General features: G+C 30.1%; 1 protein-coding gene across 2 annotated transcripts; it reads right to left on the bottom strand.

The window, feature by feature from the left end:
* Positions 1 to 450: 450 nt before the first annotated feature.
* On the bottom strand, positions 451 to 4,663 carry LOC133670752 (transcription factor TCP20-like). 2 transcript variants are annotated; one of them, XM_062091347.1, is made up of 3 exons: positions 3,219 to 4,663; positions 3,057 to 3,116; positions 451 to 802 (listed from the first exon to the last, which is right to left on the bottom strand). In XM_062091347.1, the coding sequence occupies exon 1, from the start codon at positions 4,394 to 4,396 to the stop codon at positions 3,434 to 3,436; it is 963 nt and encodes a 320-aa protein (XP_061947331.1). In that variant the 5' UTR covers positions 4,397 to 4,663; the 3' UTR covers positions 451 to 802; positions 3,057 to 3,116; positions 3,219 to 3,433. The 2 variants fall into 2 exon arrangements, with proteins under 2 accessions (XP_061947331.1, XP_061947330.1); XM_062091346.1 differs by lacking the exon at positions 451 to 802 and having other exon boundaries at positions 2,834 to 3,116.
* Between the last annotated feature and the right edge of the window lie 10,594 nt (positions 4,664 to 15,257).

Genomic DNA, 15,257 nt, shown 5'->3' with positions numbered 1-15,257 from the left:
AAATCAAAGTTTAGGGGGTCAATTAAAGGTCCACTTGAAGAAATTTAGAACCACAAACCTTTTTGCAAAAGACGCACAAATTCAGGTAACTAATTCAATGAAAACAAGGGTCAAATTGAAAAAATTAGAAGTTTGAAGGTCAATTAGGGATGAAATTAAAAATAGTCACGACCAAGAACCAAGTTGGAAAATGTGCTTCAATTAGGGGGTATATTTGAAGCTTTACAAGGGTGAAATTTAACTAATTATTGAAATCAAAATTCAATTAAAGATCTAATTGAATAAATTAGAGGATAAGAGGCTGAAATTAAAAAGGAAATTAATGACCTAATTCAAGTTAAAACACTAAAACAACATCATTTCATTTAAATAAAATAGTATGTTTTGGCTAAGTTTTGACCAGAATGACGTGTTTTAGTTCAAAATGATGTCATTTTGATCAACGTCAAGTAAAAACGATAAAAGTCAAATGACACGGCTGCTCATTATTTTCAACCTCAACCCGATGGCAATTAAAAATGCAACTATGATGCCACCTTCCAAGCCTTCCTTCTCTCATACCTTCTTTATACAAGAAAAAAAAAAAGTTACCACTCTTGTGACCTACCATTTCACCCTCACTTAAGCAAAAACATTGTTTCTTGGAAACTATAAACCCGCTGCAAAGTTGATCTAAAGATGCTGACACAACCAGCCTTTGCAACTTGTGATGGTGAGTTTTAGTCAATGGTTGAGATCATTCCTCTTTAAATCAAGGGCCAAGATTCATGTCCAATAAAAACCAGATGTCCATCTTTCACCCCTATAAATAAAGGTGAATTTCATTCAAAAAAAATGAAAGAGAAATATGGAGAGAACGAGAACAAAAAATAAACAACCATATAAACACTAACTTTTTAGCTGCCAAACCAACCATCTTTCTCAACCTTCAACGACCACTGTGAGCTACTACTAGCACTGGTAACGCCATCAACAACAAGCCAACATTCCCTCCTTGTCTAGGTAACATCATTCTCTTTCTGATTGTATATAAGCTTTAAAAAAAAATTAGGAAGAAGACATGCCTGTAACATGCATGTTACTAGCAAATCTTCTTCTTAAACCACCACCGAGATGAGCCCGTGGTTGCAAAAGAATAAGTTAGACCCCATTTCAGCCCAGCCCATGTGATTGGGCTAGGTGTAGCCACATCATAAAAAAAAAGAGCTTATTAGGCTGACTTATCAGCCCAATAAATTGGTTGGGCTAGGCCTGAGCACAACCTGTACATATAAGCTTATATCTCAAGCCCAATAAGCCCATCTCATGTGGCTAGGCCAAGCCTAACCCAGACTTAAAGGCATGTTTGACCTATCTTATTTTCCTTAAAAAAATAAGGCCTTGTTTGGGTCCTTATGACTTATTTGCCAAACACGCCCTAAACTTTTTCCTTTAGGTTTTATTTTATTTTTATTTGTGTGTCTAGCCAAACAGGCCCTTTAAAATTTCAAAAAATTCTTAAAAAATTTAAAGACCATTTTGAAATTATTTATGGATCCATCACATGGTTTTTCAATAATTTTTGCCTAATATTAAATTGTAGACTTGAATTGAATTGTAAGATACGAGCCAACTATTAAAAATATCTGATTTTTCTCTGTAATTTCAAAAAAAATTCAAAAATTCAAAAAACAGTTCTCTTGATTTAGAAAACATAAAAATATGTTTTTTTTTCAAGTATTTCATTTTAATATCGGACTATAGACTTACATTGTAAAATACAGACCCTATATTAAAATTGTCCGGTTTTCTCCAATATTTTAAAAAATCCAAAAAAAAATTCTTGATTTCAAAAACACCGAGAAGATGTTTTGTTTTTTTGCATACAACTAAATTTTAAAGGTTTTTCACGCATATTTTTCAAAAAAACAAAATCATATTTTCATCTTGCAAAATGGATATCGTAACCAGTTTATGATTATCCATTAAGATTCGACCAAAAATACAATAAATCCTACAATAATTAATTTGTTTAATTCATATTCAGAGTATTAGAATTTAGTTGTAGACTTAAATATTTAAATATATAAAATTACACTATAAAGTATACCCTCAAGATTAAAGATACAAAAATAAAAAATAAATGTAATGCTAAAAACTGAACTTTAGTTAAGATTTAATCCAATAAGATAGAGGCTTTTTCACAAAAGGTAATCTACCTTGAATCTTAGATGAAACCAACAAATAAAAACATATTTTAAATTAACAATTAATCAGCAATGCAACTTATCATAGATAGGATGTACTAGAAATGATACGTCTTTCTCTTGCACAACTAATCTCCTTACCCTAACTTTCACAGACCATTAAGTTTTCTAGTGACTATAATACTAGATGGTAACTTATAAACACTTTAATTATAATTTTATGATTAAATCTAAAAACATTCATCAATTCTAGAAAACAGCTATGTCATTTAACGTTTTGCACATCATGACACTAACATTTTGACTGTGACATTGATATGAACTCGCTAGAATTTCTGAACTTACAGTAAAAAGTATGTACTTAAAAGTAATAATGAATAGAGATGAGGTCGAAACGACATAAAAGGACCAGATTTCTTTTACAACATGAATGAACAGATATTGCTCACAAATTTAGGTGATTCCCCTAGCATGAAGAAGATGGTTAAAATAGAATCCTGGAATGCATCACCTTCTGAGAATTTTTAACTTCTTGGAACTACTATAGTACATATAGTGATGACGTCACATGATCAAATACGCACAATTTATGTAAATTCCTCATTGAAACAAAATGGTGGAATGGAAATTGCAGACATAAACGGCTCTTTGGGAACGAATTTCTAGCTGCAAAATACAGCATACTTTTGTGTAATAAGGTGATCACTAGATAAATCTTATTCAGACAGCCAAATGTGAAAATAAATAGCTTCACTTCTGAAAAATTAATAGCTTCACCTCTATGTTTCATATCACAAACAAACCGATCAAATTCACCACTCCATCCAGACCTACAGAAGAACAAAACAATTAAAGATATAATGAACACACCTCTGAATCAAATACGAAGTTAAGCCCAAAACCAAGCTATTTGGCTGTGCACAATCCCATCTGCACATTCCACGTCAAAGACAACCATTACAGAAGGTCCATAACCACCTCAATAATTTAGACCGGAAAGAAAATCCAGTATCAAGCAAGACAAAAAGGCACCTGTGTATGAAAACCTGAGTGAGGCAGAGGAGAAGAAGTGAGCGGCAAACCAGATCCAGTCCCTATTGAATTCTCCCAAAGTATCTCCCTCTCTTCTTCTTTTTTCTCTCACCTTTTTATTTTATCAATTGTACAACACAAGAAAAACCGTTAACAAAAAATCACTCAGCCTCTCTTTCAACATCAACAAAATGCCTATTTCGTTCATCTACTAATTACTGCCCTGATCCTTGTGAATCATCTTTAGAAGGATTTTGCTGCTGGTGCTGCTGCACCCTAGCCTGCCCCATCTGCTGATAAATCTGACTCAAAGCTTGTGGGCTCAAAACCCCAATATGCCCATCTTGTGACAACCCAAGCTCCAATCCTGGTAACTGCGGGCTACCCACACCTAAAATTGAAGTAAAACTCATAGGCCCAATATTGTTTCCTGGCAAGTCAAAACCTGAAAATCCATTTTTTGGCAAATAACTCGAACCACCACCACCTTCACTTACTATATTTGTTGTTGATGGACCAGTGGTATTAGATGATGACTGGAACCCATAACCTCCAACTGGGGGCCATAATCCTGCACTTGTAACTTGATGGGGTCTCCCTAAATTGCCACCTAACATTGCCCAGCTGGTCCTCCTACTACTGGACCCACCTATATCATCAATCTTTTGATGCAAACCAGCTGAAAGAGAAGCTCCTTGTTGTGAAATTGCACCACCAGCAGCTGCCAAAGCTGATGCAGGTATTGTACCAGTCCCAGTTGCTGCAATTATAGATGGTTCAGCTTGTTGTAGAAGCCACTGTATTGTCTCACCATCAGATTTGTGACCCAATTCTCTTGTTAATTGAAAGATTCTTGCTGCACAAAGAGCTGGCATCCTTATCCTTCTACCTCTACCTTCAACTTTTGTGTGTCTGTCTTTGTTTGAGCTTCTTTTTGGAGCTAACTGTTTCTTTTGCTCTTCTTTGTCAGCTACTACAATCTGAAAGTCTTTGATTTCTGCTGCTTTATTCTCACCCATGTTGGGTTGTAGTTGGTTTTGGTTATGGAGGTGTTGCGGTTGTTGATGATGGGGTTGTGGAGAAGGAGTATGAGGAGAAGGAGAAGTGTGGGTGTGGGTAAGGGTAAAGAAAGTGGGTAGCTCATGTGGGTTTTTTGAGTTAGAGCCTTTGGGATCCATGATAGAAAGTGGGGGAAGAGATGCAAAATAAACTAACTGGAAAGATAGAAAGTGGGGGAAGAGATGCAAAATAAACTAACTGGAAAGATAGAAAGTGGGGGAAGAGAAGAAGAAGAAGAAGAAGAAGAAGAAAAAGGGTCCAACCCCTCTTTGAATGAAGACCACCTGAAAAGTTCTAAACTTTCATGTCATGAATTTCACTCTTTCTGGCAAAGACAAAAACGGGAGTATTTCCGGACTCCAAACGTGGAATAAAATTGATAAAATAACACAGCATGAAAAATAATATAATTTAAAAAGTCTTATATGATACTTATGTGTGAATTGTGAGTCACAAATGTGACTCTTTTAAATGGTAAAAATAGACTAATATAATTTATAGTAAAAAGAAAAAGAAAAAGAAAGAAAGAAAGGAAAAAAACCTTAAACACACACTGAAACTCCGATAATAGCTTCACTGATATAGTTGAAAAGATTTTGATAAGACGAATTTAATGACATCAAAAAGGTTATAAATGGTGAATAGAGTGGATCACACAAGCTTTCCAAATATGTAGGGGTTCATTTGCCATTAGACGACTCATGTGACCCACTTCAATCATTATTGGTAACCTTCCTTGTTATCGTTAGATTCTTTTCATCAAGATCTTTTTAACCATATTAATGGTGTTATCATCAAAACTTTGATGTGACTCTAGAATCTTTTTTCTCTCTCTTAGCTCTTCACAAATTACAAGGAGAGAAAAAAAAACACAAACAATAAAAAAAGAACAAGATCTTAGGGACACATCAAAGCTTCAAAACACCACCACCGGTATCGTTTGAAAAATCTCAATAAAACGAATATGATGACATCACGGAAGGGCAAGAACAATGACTGAAGTGAGTATCGTAAGCTGCCCAAAGGTAAGTGACCTTGACACCTTTGAACAGCTTGTGTGACCCACTCCATTCACCGTTGATAACCTTCCTTAGTGTCTTTGTATTCATCTAGTCGAGATCTTTCCAATAGTATCAGTCAGGTTATCATTAAAGTTTTGGTGTGTCTCTAGCATCTCTTTCCTTCCTTGTTCTTTCTCTCTCTTATCTCTTTTCTTCTCTCTTCTCTTTTTTATTGTAAATTGTGTTAACCTATTTTACCATTTGAGAGAATCGTATATAACACTTGCGATTCATGAGTCATATATGTTATTAGTAACTCTCTAAACTAGGTTATTTTCCTGAATATTTTTTATGTTGTGTTATTTTACAAAAAAAAAAGATTTTGTATTATGGTAAAAAAAAAAAAAAAAACCTTCATAACTTAGTCCCTAGTAGTGCTATAAGAATTAATTAAAATCCTAATAGTGTAACTTTCTCACTCTTTATCCAAACTCAATTTTTTTCGTAAACCTCTGCCCTTTAAGTATACTTGTCTCTTTTTACAAACATGTATGTGATTGTGTACTTTTTACCTTCTCTCTGTCTTTTTGTATGATATGGACATGGGTGCTTGTGTGTACTTTTCTTACCTTTTTTTAATTGTAGTGGTGAGTAGGAGTTGTGTTTTGACTAAAATTTTAGATAAGATGACAACTTAAACTCCCATACCAATTTCTTTCACCAATTAAGACAAACAACAACACATGACATGAAAGAAAGACAACACTCATTTGCACATTTATGGATATATTCTCCATTTATTTCTATCTTTATATTTCCTTATTCATTATTTTTCTCTTACATCCTGTAAGTAATAGCGACACATGATATCATCTCTTGCAAGGAACTCAAGTTCTTATATGGATGCTTGAGGTGTAAACATCTGCCTATAAATGCATCTAAGTTACTCTAAGTATATCCTTTAGACATAGTAGACATAAAACTTGTCATTAACTCCTTTAAGTGATACATAATGTATTTTTTTCATGAAATGATTGCTTTCAAGCTCAACAACTAAAATTCTTGTAATTGTAAGTTTTCAGCTTTCAATAATGTTATTATTTTAAGTGATTACTTTTTTTCATTGCTAAATTAAGGACATGATTCCCACTAATAAGTATGTGTTTGGCTTTATATAGCTTTTTTAGTTGTGGTTTAAAAAATATAGGTTTTTAAAAAAATACTTTTAGTTGCAATTTAAAAAAATATGTGTTTGGTTAAAGTTAATGTGAGATGGATTTTTGCATGTAAAATAAATAAAAAAAAAATTCATTTATAAAAACAGAGTATTTTAGCTTTTACAAAATCAAAGTTTGAAATGCAATTTTATATGGAGCCCAATGTAAAACTAGAAGTTATTTGATGAACCATATGATTTCTTCTATATAGTTTGGGAAAAAAATAGAAGCTACCACGATACTAAACGATCTCTAAAAATAATAATTGTGGCATCAACTATAACCTTAAAAAATAGGCTAGGGGGGGCTGGTGGTGGTGTATGTTTACAGGTATGATCTAAATACAAGGTTATTTTGAAAATAAGCACAAATTAGAGAAGGGGAAAAAGGAAAACTAGCGTTGATAAAAAAAAATAAAAATAAAAAGTTAGAAAATAGCATAGTTTTAATAAAGACATGATTGGAAATGGAGACTTTAACAAAGACACAATTATAAATGACTTTACCTAAAAAAATCAAATTAACCTCATATACAAACCCTAAACAATACCCAAACCTCAAATCATAACCCTAAATCTCAAAAACAAACCTTAAACACTAACATTAATCACTAACTCTAAAAACAAACACTAATCAATAACTCTAAAGACAAACACTAACTCTAAAAACAAAATATTTTGTTTTTTTGGCCTTTTTTTTATCTTTTGGTTTATTTCTCCAATTCTATCATTTAGTGTGGGGTTTTTATTGAATTTTATTCTTCAGTATTATGTTGATAATAAACCTGAAACAAACAAAAAGATAAAAAGGCCAAAAAAACCAAAACACTTTATTATATTTAGTTAGGGTTTGTTTATAGGGTTATTAATTAGCGCTTGTTTTTACGATTAGTGTTAGTGTTTAAGGTTTGTTTTTTAGATTGAGGGTTATGATTTAAGGTTATGATATTGTTTAAAGTTTGTATTTGACATTAGTTTGGGGTTACAGTTGATTTGTGATTTAACTTTTTGGTCAAAGTCAATATCTCAATTGCATCGTTGTTAAATTCATTATTTATAATCATATTTTTGTTAAAACTGTGATATTTTTACAATACTTTTTGGCTAGTGTTATTTTTCCAAAACTTCCGCCTAAGTGTATTTGAAAGGAAAAATTCCTCTCAAAAGGAATGAGAGGTTTTAATCTTGATTTGTTTTATGTTTGTTAAAGGACTATTTTTGCTTATCAGCACCTTTTTTAAAACAATATTGGCAAAATAACACGATTGAAAAATAAATTGGTGAAATAGTATAATTTGTATATGTCGTGATTGAGAAACATAATATTTATAGCTTGTCACTATTCATAATAGTGACATAAAAAAAACATTATTGAAAGGACAAGAGAGAAGAAAAAAAAAGAAAAAAACCTCAGAGACACACCGAAGCTTCGATTAACACACCACTTGTACCATCAAAAAGATCTCGACAAGATGAATCCAATAACACCAAGAAAGATCACAAATGGTGACCCGAGTGTGGCACACTTGCCGCCTAAAAATGGTGGTGTGTCACTTATCTTTGAAGGCAAGTATGGCCCACCCGAGTCATTGTAAGTGACATTTTTAATGTTATTAGATTCATCTTATTGAGATCTTTTTATAGTATCGGTGGTGCCATAATTTTCTCCATGGCATTAACAATCAACAAGAATGCCAAACTTTTTGGCAGTATTTCTATTTACGACTACTTTATGCATGTATGTAGGCTAGACTACTTTATACATGTATGTAGGCTAGAGTGATATATATATATATATATATATATATATATATATATATATATATATATATATATATATCCACCTTGAATTTTGTATCAACCCTTTTAAAATTTTAGACAAACCATTTCAATTTATGTTTTCAATATTTGATTTTTTTCTTTTTGATTACTATTTTATTGATAATTATTATCATTATTAATTAATCTAATAAGTTAAGGAATCCTATTTAAATTGAAATTAACAAAACCTATAGGGAGTGGAAAAATCACTATAACACTAGAGAGAAATTATTGTAGATTACAATAGTGAATTGATGATTTTTCCCTTAAGCAAATCAACTAAAAAGACTAAGTTCATGGGTAAAATGATAATTTTCATATGATTAATTTGTCATTTTCATTTTGATTGAGGGTACAGAGATTTTTTACCCTTTTTAGAATAGTAAAATACATTTACTATCTTTAAAAGCAAAAATCAGATAATTGGTTTCCAAGGACTTTTTGAGATTTCATATTTATTAGTAGGGTAAATTTAGTAAAATGTCATTTGTATTAAAATTAATTTAAGCTTTCTTTGAGGACATTTTTGTATTTTCATGTAGGTTTTTTTTATTTTTTATATTCAGGTTGGTAGGAGGATCAATTGGTCTTTTATAATAATTTAAAAATATTAAAAATAAACAATTGTTAGTACGTGGGAGGACACCGTAGCACTTTGGCGGCGTATGTGGCGTCCTTTGGTGGTGAAAACTTTTCTTATGCCATGTCATTGGATTCCCCACAACATCCTCTTCCTCCATACACAACGCTTGTTGGTTTTTTCTAGATAGACTGTCGTTGGTGCTATTTTCTTGTTCTTTTCTTTTCTCTCTCTTCCCTTAAAATTCATGTTGGACATTTAAAATTTCAAGGTAGTCCTCTTAGTTGTGTATATTTGAGTATTGATCGTCAAAATTCATATTTGAAAATTTTTTTATAGAAGTTAAAAGGGAATGAATGGTTTTTTGTTCTGATTCCTACAGACGGTGCCACTGATAAAGCAACTTCAAAAAATCTTAATTGAACCTAAGCTTTCTTTATGGATAATTTTGGGTTAGAATTGGGCATTACTTGCAAAATAACCCTTTGATGTTTAAGTCGGTCTAGAGCTTTACAGGCAAATAAATTGTATAAAGAGTGGATTGAATGTAGTTTTTGTGTTACTAAGATAAAAATCCTTATTTTCTCTTGCTAAAACATGGAATATATAGTTGGAATAACATGGAAAATATCTAAAGACATACAAGTAAAAAGTATTATTCATAAAAAGTACCATGCATATTACTATTTATGAATAATAATGAATAGTAAACCGAGGTGAGCTAGCTCAGTCAGACTGAAGCTTGAGCTTGATCGGGCCTCAATTTAACCGAGCTTTGTGAAGCTTAGTTTTGCTTGCCCAAGAGAAGAGAGAGAAATGGAAAATAGATAGACGAGGGTAGTTTAGTTGGGTCATAGCCTAACTAAGACAAAAAAAACTTTGTTAAACCATAGTATTCTTGTAAACATACATGATTTGAAGATTTTAATGAGCTAGAGAAGAGGAGAAAATATTTATAGTTGCATAAAAATATTACCTGAATGGGTATGTCATTTAATGCTTACTTTATTTTTAAATTCATAAGAGATCTTATCAATGTTTTATGAAGAAAAATTCATGATCTCTTTTAGAGACAGTTGTCATAAGGACTTGAAAAAAATTGGTCACGAGTATTTAAAGATAGTTGATCATAAGGACTTGGAGGTCGAGCTCGGTTTAGCCTAGCCACACAGAGAGAGAGAGAGAGAGAGAGAGAAGCTTAGTTGAGTTGTTATCGGTTTGGCCTAGCCCCCCCCACACACACACACACACACACACACACACACACACACACACACACACACACACAGAGAGAGAGAGAGAGAGAGAGAGAGAGAGAGAGAGAGAGAGAGAGAGAGAGAGAGAGAGAGAGAGAGAGGCTTAGTTGAGTTGTTATCCAACCAGGCCAAAAAAGCTTATTGCAACATGACCCAACCGAGCTTGAGGTGAGGCTCTTATGGACATTCCAACAAAGTTTGAATTGATTTTTTTATTATTATCAATAATTTATTATAATTTTTATTTTTAAAATAAAATGTCATATCATAGAATTCAATTTAATTATATTATTTGAAATATATATATCTTGACTATCTAGCTTTTAATTCATAAATCAAATATGTCAATTCAAGAAATCGTAAACTCTAGTTCAATATTATGGTGGAAGCTGACAAGGTGGAAAGATATGCGAAATGATCTTTAAAAGAAAATACGCGTAAGAAAGCCGATATGCACATACCAAGGTTGTCGTTCGGCCATCCAGAGAATAGGATTATAACATCCTTTTCCAATGCATCATCATGTCTGATGGGCTCATATTCATGCCACCATCACACATGGATCCAGGATTCATAGGACCCGAGACATGTTTTTTCTTTAGAGAGAGACAAAGGATCAAGATTAGCAATAGTGTTTTTCCACTCAGTTTAGATTGTAGCCTAGTTACATAACCCGCGCGATGATGTGGGTTAATTTTTTTTACATAAAAAATATTAAAAAAAATAAGATCTAAAAATATTAGGTATTTTTATAAAGTTATAACCAAGAGTTTTGGGTTTGGCTGCAATATCTTATCTAAGAGTAATATTTATAATATTAATAATAACATTAAACTTGCATGATCCAAGTTTAAGTTAGTCTAACTACAATACCAGACACAATAGCCTTGGATATGAGTCTGGTCACAAGGTCGTATCATAAAAATATAATAATTAAATAGATTAATTAAAATTAAAAAAACAAAGAAAAAAAACCAACATAAAAAAAAATAATGAAGAAAAGAAAAAAAAATCTGAATTAACTTAGTCAATCCTTCAAAACAAGTTAACCCGTCAAACATTAGATTCTTGTCATGAAAATTTGATAACTAAATAGAAAAAAAAATTGATGGGTTACCCAGAATTAATTGGGCTAACCCGTCAAGCCCGAGATCCGTGTCATGAAAGTTTGATAACTAAATAGAAAAAAAAATTAAACATTAACAAACTAAATTAAATGAAAAAAATTAATTAAAAAGAAAAAAAACAAAAAAAAACAAAAGGCATCAGCCTTTTCACTGTGGACTACATAGTGCAGTCTACATTCAAAGGCGTAAAACGACAAAAAAAAAACTAAAGGAATCAGCTGATAATTAAATAAAAAAATTAATATTAATAAACTAAATTAAATAAAAAATGTTAATTAAAAAGAAAAAATAAAAGAAAAAAACTTATAAGAAGAAAAAAATAAATGAAGAAAAACAAAATCTAAATTAATTGGCTTAACCCGTCAAACATAAGATCCATGTCATGAAAGTCTGATAATTAAATAGAAAAAAAAATTAATATCAATAAACTAAATAAAAAAATTAATTAAAAAAATAAAAGGCATCAGCCTTTTCACCGTGGACTGCACTATGCAATCCACAGTGAAAGGCATAAAACGAAAAAAAATTATGATGAAATAGAAGCCTCTAGTATCAAAACCATTGTTAATTTAAGCCCACACCAGTCATTCCCTACAATTCACGTCATAAAAATTTGATAACTAAATAGAAAAAAAAATTGACGGGTTTACCCAGAATTAACTGGGTTAACCCGTCAAACGAAGTTAACCCGTCAAGCCCAGAACACGTGTCATGAAAGTCTGATAATTAAATAGAAAGAAATGTAACATTAACAAACTAAACTAAACGAAAAAAATTAATTAAAAAGAAAAAAATTCAGGTTAATTCGTCAAATCACATTAACCAGTCAAACCCGGGATCCGTGTATGAAAGTCTGATAACTAAATAAAAAAATTAACATTAACAAACTAAATCAAACAAAAAAATTATTAAAATAAAAATAACAAAAAGTTTTTTAAAAAAATGACAGTTTAGCGTTTCATTTACTTTTTAGTATATGTTATAATATAATATAATATAATATAATAATTATAATAATATAATATATTAATAATAGGGAAAGTGAAAGGCGTGGGAAAGCTACAGTACTTTCCCCACGTCTTTTAGAGTATTCTACGAGATGCATGTTCGCGCGCTGCCGCGAGCTTATAAAACAAATATATTTAATAGTGTTATAATTGTGAACCAGTGCTAGATAAGTAATAGAAACTAAAGGTATGATGGAGTCAATATTTCATGACGGAAAAAAAAGTTGTGTTGGTGATCAAAACTTAGAGACCGAACAAAATGATTTGTAGCAATCCACAGTGTTTTAGGAGGAAAGATACAGTGCTTTCGCCACATGATTTAGCTTTTCTGTTAACAAAAAGCAACCAAAATTACAATGCTAAATTCTCTACCAACTTAATATTGCAAAAAAAAAACCAACAAAGATAATTTTGGAAGGAAAAAAACCCATGAGAAAAAACGTTATAGCAATTGACAATGTTTTGTGAGGAAAACTACAGTGCTTTCCCGAATAAAATAAAATAAAAAAACTATTTAGAGAAATACTGTAGTAATCCATGGTGTTTTGTGAGAAAAACTATAACACTTTCCCAATATAATTTAGTTTTATTGTAATTATAATTCTTAACCAACTTAATATTAAAAAAATGGACAAAGATAATTTTTTTAAAAAAAATCATAGGGGAAAACACTGCAATAATTCACAGTGTTTTAAAGAAAAAAATTATAAAGCTAAATTTTTAATCAGTTCAATATTAAAAAAATAAAATCGACAGAGATAATTTTAGGAAAAAAATATTAAAAAAACACAAAAAAAGGGGGGGAATCATGTTGAAAACACTGTAGCAATTCATAGTGCTTTGTGATGAAAGATACAGTGCTTCCCCGCATGACTTGTAATTGTAATTTTCAACAATGTTTTGTGAGGAGAGCTACAGTGTTTTCCCCACATGATTAAGTTTTATTACAAAGTTAAATTCTAACCAACTCAATATTAAAAAAAATAAAATCAACGAAGATAATTTTGATAAAAAAAATATTACAAAAAAAGAAAACACAAAAGAAACTGGAAAAAAAACCATGTGAAGAAATACTGTATCAATCCATAGTGTTTTGTGAGGAAAAGCTTGTATTTACTTGTAATTGTAATTCTTAACCAGCTTAATATTTAAAAAATTAAATTGACAAAGACAATTTTAGGGAAAAACATAACAAAACAGAAAAAAAAACCATATGAGAAAAAAACATTGTAGCAATCCATAGTAATTTGCAAGGAAAGTTACGATGCTTTCCTCACATATTATAACTGTAATTTTTAACCAGTTTAATATTAAAAAATAAAATAAAAAAGATAATTTCAGAGAAAATCATAAAAAACAAAAACAAAAAAAACCATGTGGAGAAACGTTGTAGCAATCAACAATGTTTTAAAGAAAAAAATTACAAAACTAAATTCTCAATCAGCTCAATATAAAAAAAATCGACAAATATAATTTTGAAAAAATAAAAAAAATAAAATAGAAAAACTATGTGGGAAAACACCATAACAATCCATAGTATTTAAAAAAAAATTACAAAGCAGAATTTTTAACCAGCTAAATATTTAAAAAGCAAAATCAACAAAGATAATTTTTTTAAAAAAAAATTAAATGGAAAAAAAGAAAAAAAAAAGCAAAGTTGGAAAAAAAAAGCAATTTTGGAAAAAAAAGAGGGAAAGTTGGAAAAAAAATGAAAAAATACCAAAAAAAAAGGAAAAGGCATTATGGATTACTGTTGTAATTCACATTAATTTAAGTGTGGGGGAACAATGATTCCTCCACACCATTTAGATATTGTTAATAATAATAATTGAAAGTGAGGAAAAAAAAGATGTAAACTAGGGTTTTTAAAAGGAAATAAAAAGGGGTATTTAAAAAAATAATTTTCAATGGCAATTAAAATTAAACTCATTGAACAAATCACAGTGTCTTTCCTCTCATTTACTTTTGATTATTTTTTATGAACGGAATCCTATTTGAAATTCAAATTAATATTCTAAAAACGAATCCAAATAAAAGAATTGATTTCACCTCATGAATTAAATTTAATTCCAATAATTCAACTGCATAAATATACTTGTCTCATAGCCTAAACCGCCATTCTAATCTATTTGGTATTTCCTTATTAATTTTATATATTAAGGAAATAATTAGTTAAATTATGACACAGATAAAATAATTTTTTACCAATATTTAAATATTCTTAGGTTACATTGGTAACAAGATATGGAATGATGAGAATGAGAATAAAATATTTATTTTTATTTTATAAGTATTTGATTGAAAGAAATAAAATAAAATAAAAATGAGAATGAAAATAAAAATTAATTAGTTTTATTTTCATGGAGAAGGTGAGAATACAAATAAAAAATAAGAATAAATTTTTTAAATGATATATTTTTTAAATTTATTTTATATCAACACATCATTACCACCTAATCCACTAATTAACACCATCAAATGATGATATTTTATTAAAAAAATACATTATTATTATTATTATTATTATTATTATTATTATTATTATTATTATAACTGCTGCTACTACTATTATTACACCATCATTTTTTTTCACCACCATCTCTTGACATGGTGGTATTATTTTTTTAAAAAATAATATGTTATTTGTTATTGTTATATTATTATTACTATTATTATTATATGCTCCTTCTCATCTTCTATCATTATCACCACTGCAATAATTTCTATTATTTTTATTATTATTATTATTGATGCAATCATTCTTTTAACTATTATTTTTTTTTATTTTAAAATAAAGCATTACAAATCTTCAATTCATTCCAATTCTATGTTACTATTTTAATTACAGTATTAGTGATGAGATTATAAAAATCACAGGTATCTTCTAGGATGAATTATTTATTGAAATCACTCCACATTCTTTATGGTGTATTCAATTACCTCCACTTCAAGACCACACAAACTTTTCCTTG

Source organism: Populus nigra, chromosome 13 (genome assembly GCF_951802175.1).
Source record: "Populus nigra chromosome 13, ddPopNigr1.1, whole genome shotgun sequence".
NCBI lineage: Eukaryota > Viridiplantae > Streptophyta > Magnoliopsida > Malpighiales > Salicaceae > Populus > Populus nigra.
The sequence above is the reverse complement of the archived record's forward strand: the minus strand, read 5'-3'. Positions and strand labels throughout refer to the sequence as shown.

Bases quoted from the DNA above. Each gene is read 5' to 3' on its own strand.
- LOC133670752 (XM_062091347.1), bottom strand. From the start codon at position 4,396: ATGGATCCCAAAGGCTCTAACTCAAAAAACCCACATGAGCTACCCACT.